The 6,000-nt window shown below is 45.2% G+C and overlaps 1 protein-coding gene across 1 annotated transcript; it reads left to right on the top strand.

Moving 5' to 3' along the window:
- Positions 1 to 387: 387 nt before the first annotated feature.
- On the top strand, positions 388 to 1,193 carry LOC9645876. Its single transcript, XM_002976141.2, has one exon. The coding sequence runs from the start codon at positions 388 to 390 to the stop codon at positions 1,102 to 1,104; it is 717 nt and encodes a 238-aa protein (XP_002976187.1). The 3' UTR covers positions 1,105 to 1,193.
- The last annotated feature ends 4,807 nt before the right edge of the window (positions 1,194 to 6,000 follow it).

Genomic DNA, 6,000 nt, shown 5'->3' with positions numbered 1-6,000 from the left:
TGTAATCTTACACCACCATATTGAAACACGTCCCACAAGAAATATCTCTGGAAAAGAAATCAGCTTAGTGACTCTAATATTCTGGTATTAATATCTTCTAAAATAATAAAGGTAATCAGCAGAAATACTTGACTCCAACTGTTTTCGCATTGTAAATGAGTTAACTTAGTGTCACAGTCTGGGTGGTGTAGTTGGTCATCACGCACACTAGAAGTCAACCCGGGCTCACGGATTTTTCCATGTTGCAGTCGTATAGTGCCGCGTCGAAGCCAAATCCGCGTAGTCAAAAAGACGTTGACTTCGCAGCCATAACCGCGTACAAACACTTCATACATAAACCCCTAACTCTCTCAGTTCGTCATACGATATTGATTTTTGCGATCAACAATGACGCAAACTTGTCTGAGAGTTTCCACTGCACGTCTTTTGAGCTGCTTGTCCCTTGTTCTCGTTATCACGTCCCGTGTCCATGCAGACATTGCCCTCGTCGGAGCAAACAATGCCGAGGACACCGACGGTGGCAAGCGCTTCAACTCGGTGATGGGGATCTCCGGGGCCTTCAAAGTCCTGGGCGATGCAATCAACTTCATCCCGTCGCTGTTGCACTATGGTCTCGACGGTGTTCCCACAAAACTAGTGACAAAGGTTGTCTTCACGGTCGAGAAGCAGCTCCAGCAGGGTGCGGTTGCTATCACATTTGGGACGGGCAGTCCCGGCGAGTTCCAGATCCAATTTAATGCTCCATCTGCCGATAACTACGAGGGGATCAAAGGGGTAATATACCACGAGATGGCTCACGTCTGGCAGTACTTTGGGCAAGGAACTCCCAGTGGAGTGACTGAAGGAGTGGCTGATTATGTCCGGCTCAAAGCCGGGCTCGCTCCATCTCACTGGGTGAAGCCGGGCGGTGGTGATCGCTGGGACCAGGGCTACGATGTTACTGCCTATTTCTTTGATTACTGCAATAGCCTCCGGGGAGATTTTGTGTGGCAGATAAATGCGAGGCTTGCAAATGGTGCGTGGAGTGAGTCTGTGTTCAGTGATTTGCTTGGAAAGAGCGTACAGGATTTGTGGACTGACTACAAGAACAAATACGGTGGGTAATTAAAACAGTATTTGGTTGGAAACAAATTCTCTTATATATGCTTTACTAAAAAGAAAATAAGTATTTTTTATCTTGCACAAGCATTTCTACCACCTGCTATGGAATAAATTCTTCTTGCAAAGTTTCCTTGTTTGTAAAAACGCCTTTTTAGCGAGCCAAGTCTGAGATAGAGATTTATACTCCTGAACTTGCACTGCTGCTCATGAGGAGGGACGAAGCCTGTGCAGCAGGTCTCTCCAGCTGAGGGAACGCCAACACATCCATGGCACCCTCGAGAAGCTTCATCACAACTGGTCGCTGCAAGGGATCCTCCTGATCATAGCCCGATCTGGACGATGTACTCAAAAGCCACTCAAAGAAACCATCCTCGGCTTTGAGCAGTTGGTTGTAGACTACGGAGTTTCCATTGTGGAGCTTGTTGAAAGCGGTCTGGGCGAGCAACACGACGTCCATCTGCGAGTCCGAGTCCAAGGAACACTCCACGGCCTTTATGCTGCAAACACCAGGAGGCCGATTCCATAGCTATAGCATCGTGGGGTGCCGCTTGTCGCGAATCCCGGCACACTTCAGGTTGGAACCAAAGATTCCACCATACCCCCATGATCTCCGGAGGGGTTTTGGAACACGTCGGTCTTGTCCGTGACACGAGAATGGAGCCACTTGGAGCCATGTATCCCACCGTCACAACGTGAGTCTTGTCCTTGTCGATGAGCTTTGAGAATCCAAAGTCCGCGGGCGCCCATGTGGTGCCCATCTTCTTAGAAAGCCGTGAAACTAAGAGGTTGCTCTTGCAGCGAGCAAGTGAAGTACTGATACCTGGTTGTGGGCGGTGGCATTCTGAATATATAAATCATGCTCAGATAGTATTTCTTATCTTATTGAGAATCTTTAATTTATAATAATGAAGTGTAAGTAATGAAGTGGCATGTAAATCTAAATAAGCAAATAGTGCCACCCTAAATAAACGGGGGTGCTGAATTGTGCATTTTACCCGCTCTTGGGCGGGCTCACAATCGGGAATTGGGCAAGAAAGGGTGGTATCTCCTAGATCGCCATCACAAGTCTGGTTAACAGGGTTGCAAATGGGGCCACTGAAAGAAAAGCGGAGCAAGAACAATGGATTTCACTTCAACACACGCATTGATTCATATATGGCTATATATATATATACAACTTCAATCAAATCGGAAATCACAAGACTTGGATATGAAGACTACTTTTGATATGAATCGTCTTGCTTGTTGTGTTCATCATTATTCTTACACTCCCCCTTCAAGCTGAGGGTGCTTGACACTCCAAGTTGATTCCTTAGCTTGATGAATGTGAGCTCCGAAAGTGGCTTGGTTAGAAGGTCTGCCAATTGATACTGTGAAGGAATGTATTCCAGGTGAAGATCTCCAGCTGCTACACGTTTGCGAATGAAGTGATGCTGCACGTCTATATGTTTTGTACGAGCATGAAACACAGGATTCTTTGACATGGCAATTGCACTTCTACTGTCGCAATGCAGAATGGTCACATCTGATTATTGTTGATTGAGTTCTCCAAGTAATTGACGAAGCCAAATGATCTCCTTTGCTGCTGTACTGGCAGCTACGTACTCTGCTTTTGCACTGGAAAGAGCAACCGTCGTTTGCTTCTTGCTTCCCCATGAAACCGGAGCACCAGCAATTATGCAGCAAATTCCGGAGGTTGAATGTCGTGTATCCAAGTTGCCAGCCCAATCTGCATCGCAGTAAGCTTGAAGAACAAGTTTGGACTGACCTGAGCATTTGTAAACCAGTCCATGAGCAGCTATTCCTTTCAAATACCTCAAAACTCTCTTCGCCATCTACCAATGATAACAACTTGGAGACTGCATGTATCGGCTGAGGAGACCAACGGCAAAGGAGATGTTGGGGTGAGTTATGTTGGCGAGGTAGAGTAGTCCTCCAACAAGCAATTGGTAGACTAAGGGCTAATCAAATAAATCATCCATCTTGCTTGTGAACTTGATGCCAATGATGACTGGCGTAGCCACGGATTTGCAACTTGTCATGTTGAACTGGTTGAGAAGCTTCTTCACATATTAGCACTGTGTGAGGGTGATTGTCCTGTTTGCTTCATCCTTGTCAACTTCCATCCCTAACAGCTGCCGCACAGCTCCTAAGTCCTTCATCACAAACCTGTCCATAAGCTTGATCTTCACATCCTTCAAAACAGTGTCATTGTTGCTGACAATCAAACAGTCGTCCATATAAACTGCTATCACAACAAAGTGATCACCCTGCTGAAGAAGATATAGATTTCCATTGCTGTTCAACCTCTGCATACCGAGATCCATAAGAAAAGAATCCAAACATTCATACCATTGACAGGAAGCCTGCTTAAGGCCATAAAGAGCCTTGCAAAGCTTGCAGACTATAGCGCACCTTATCTCTCTCCCCTTAAGCCAACTGGAAAAGGGGCAATTGCTTGATGAGAGAGCCCTTAGTGGCTATTTTATCCCCACTTATCCCCCAAGGTTCCAAGGATCCACAGTGATAGTATATCCAAATCTCATCCCATACACTCACCCCCCCTTCAGAGATGTCAATGTCCTCATTGACTATTGACTAGGGGTTGTACCCTCTTCAGAGATGTCAATGTCCTCATTGACTATTGACTAGCAACCCCTACTGAGCCAAGGGGAACCAGCACCTCCATTTCCGCACTCAATCTACCAATCCTTCCATTGTGTAGACCAGTTATTCCATGTGAGGGTGTAGACCAGTTATTCCATGTGAGGCAACTAGTCATCCACCCGTACCGCAGTCCCACGGTGGATACCTTCGTCTGTGGATACTCCACACAAGAGGAAGGACGTACGCATGGATGCCCAATACGTACGATTTCAAATTTAGGGGTAGGAATATACCTTGCTCAAGGGTATATTATATTTTAAGTAGCCACTAATCAATGGGAATTGAACCCGTGCCATTTGCTCTGATACCAACTGTAGCACACCTTATCTCTCTCCCCTTAAGCCAACTGGAAAAGGGGCAATTGCTTGATGAGAGAGCCCTTAGTGGTTATTTTATCCCCACTTATCCCCCAAGGTTCCAAGGATCCACGGTGACAGTATATCCAAATCTCATCCCATGATCACATGCGCTACACTGACGAGTTTGGAGCACCGTGATCCGAAAAGCTCAAAGCCTGGGGGTTGCCGCATAAATATCTCCTCCTTCAAGTTCCCATTAAGGAAGGCTGTTTTTATGTCCATGTGATGTGCGCACAAACCAAACTCCGTTGAAAAAGCCAGAAGCGTTCTAATACTTGTTTGCTTCACAATTGGTGAGAACGTCTCATCAAAATCCACTCCAGGAACTTGTGAATATCCTTGAGTAACAAGTCTTACTTTGTAGCGCTATACTGATCCATCAGGATTTCTGTGAAGCTTGAACACCCAGCATGATCCAACAACTTCATGTCCTTCAGGAGTTTCCACCAAGTCATAAGTCTGGTTCTCATCAAGAGAATTCAACTCATCTTGCATTGCTGAAATCCACTTATCTACATCAGGAGCTTGAATCACCTGCTCAAAGTTGATTGGTTTAGAAGCTATTTCTGTTGCTGCAAAAGACCACTACTTAGGATGAGGTGCTCTGCTTGATCGTCCAAATGATTTCTGCCCATAGTTCTCCATGTTGAATAGTAGATCACGTGTGAGCCTGTCGACTTCTCCAGTTCATGCACAATGAGTAGCAGCGCCCTGTTCTTTAGGAAAAAAGATCCAGAGACTGGTGTTGGATGGTTGTCTGCTGAAGGAGATGAGGGATAGATGATTGTCAAATCATCGTCATCTTCATCATTGTCTTCAACACCATCCCAACTCCATTCTTTTGGAGTCTAGTTCATGTTTTGATCTAAGCTTCCTACTTCTTGAACACGATCTTTGTAGAGTGTTCCTTCATCAAAACGAACGTCAGTGCTTACAAAAATTTGATGATTACCAGGCTGGTACAGGCGATATCCTTTTGAATTGGAATCATATCCAATAAGAAAGGCTGGCTTGCTTCTGCTCTCCAACTTGCCGAGATGCTCATCCACCCTTTTTGCAAAGCTTAAACAACCAAAACACTTGAGATGCACCACTGATTGTCTTTGACCAGTCCAAAGCTCTTCTAGGATCTTGTTGGGATTGCAAGAATGAGGGAGAAGGTTTTGAATGTGCACAACTGATCCAACTGCTTCAGCCCAGAGGAATTTTGGTAGTCCTGATTCTTGAAGGAAGCACCGAACTGCGTTCATGATTGTCTTGTTCTTGCGCTCAGAGACTCCATTCTATTGAGGGGTATAAGAGCAAGAGTGCTGATGAAGAATTCCTTGTTCAACACAAAACTGCTGAAAGGACTTGTTGACGTATTCCCCTCCTAAATCAGTACATAAACAACCAACCCTCTAACCAGTTTTCATTTCGGCTTCTGCTACGAATTGCTTGAATTTGCTGAAGACTTCATCTTTGTGATGAAGAAAGAAGACGTTCGTGTGCCTGGAGAAATCATTTGTAAACATCACAAAATACTTTGCACCATTCTGAGCAAACAGTCGCATGGGTCCACAAACATCTGAGTGAATGAGCTGCAAGGGATGAGTGCTTCTGATCATAGTAGGTTTGAAAGTATGACAGGTTTGCTTGCCAAGAATGCAAGTGTGACATTTTGCTGAACTTTGAAAAATGTGGTCGTTGAAGCCATCCACAAGCTCCTGCTTCTGCATACACCTCATGAGAGAGGGATTGGCATGTGCAAGTCGAGAATGCCAGAGAGAACTATCTACAGTCATGCATATCTCAGGAGCGTTCGATTTTTCTCCAGAAGCTATCTCCTTCTCAAACAGGTTACCACATCTGGGAAAATGCAGTAATGGACGAC

Source organism: Selaginella moellendorffii, unplaced genomic scaffold (genome assembly GCF_000143415.4).
Source record: "Selaginella moellendorffii unplaced genomic scaffold, v1.0 SELMOscaffold_29, whole genome shotgun sequence".
NCBI classification, from domain to species: Eukaryota; Viridiplantae; Streptophyta; class Lycopodiopsida; order Selaginellales; family Selaginellaceae; genus Selaginella; species Selaginella moellendorffii.
This window is presented reverse-complemented; position numbering and strand designations above follow the sequence as displayed.

What these genes read in the sequence shown, in the direction of transcription:
- LOC9645876 (XM_002976141.2), top strand. Translation starts at nt 388, where the DNA reads ATGACGCAAACTTGTCTGAGAGTTTCCACTGCACGTCTTTTGAGCTGC.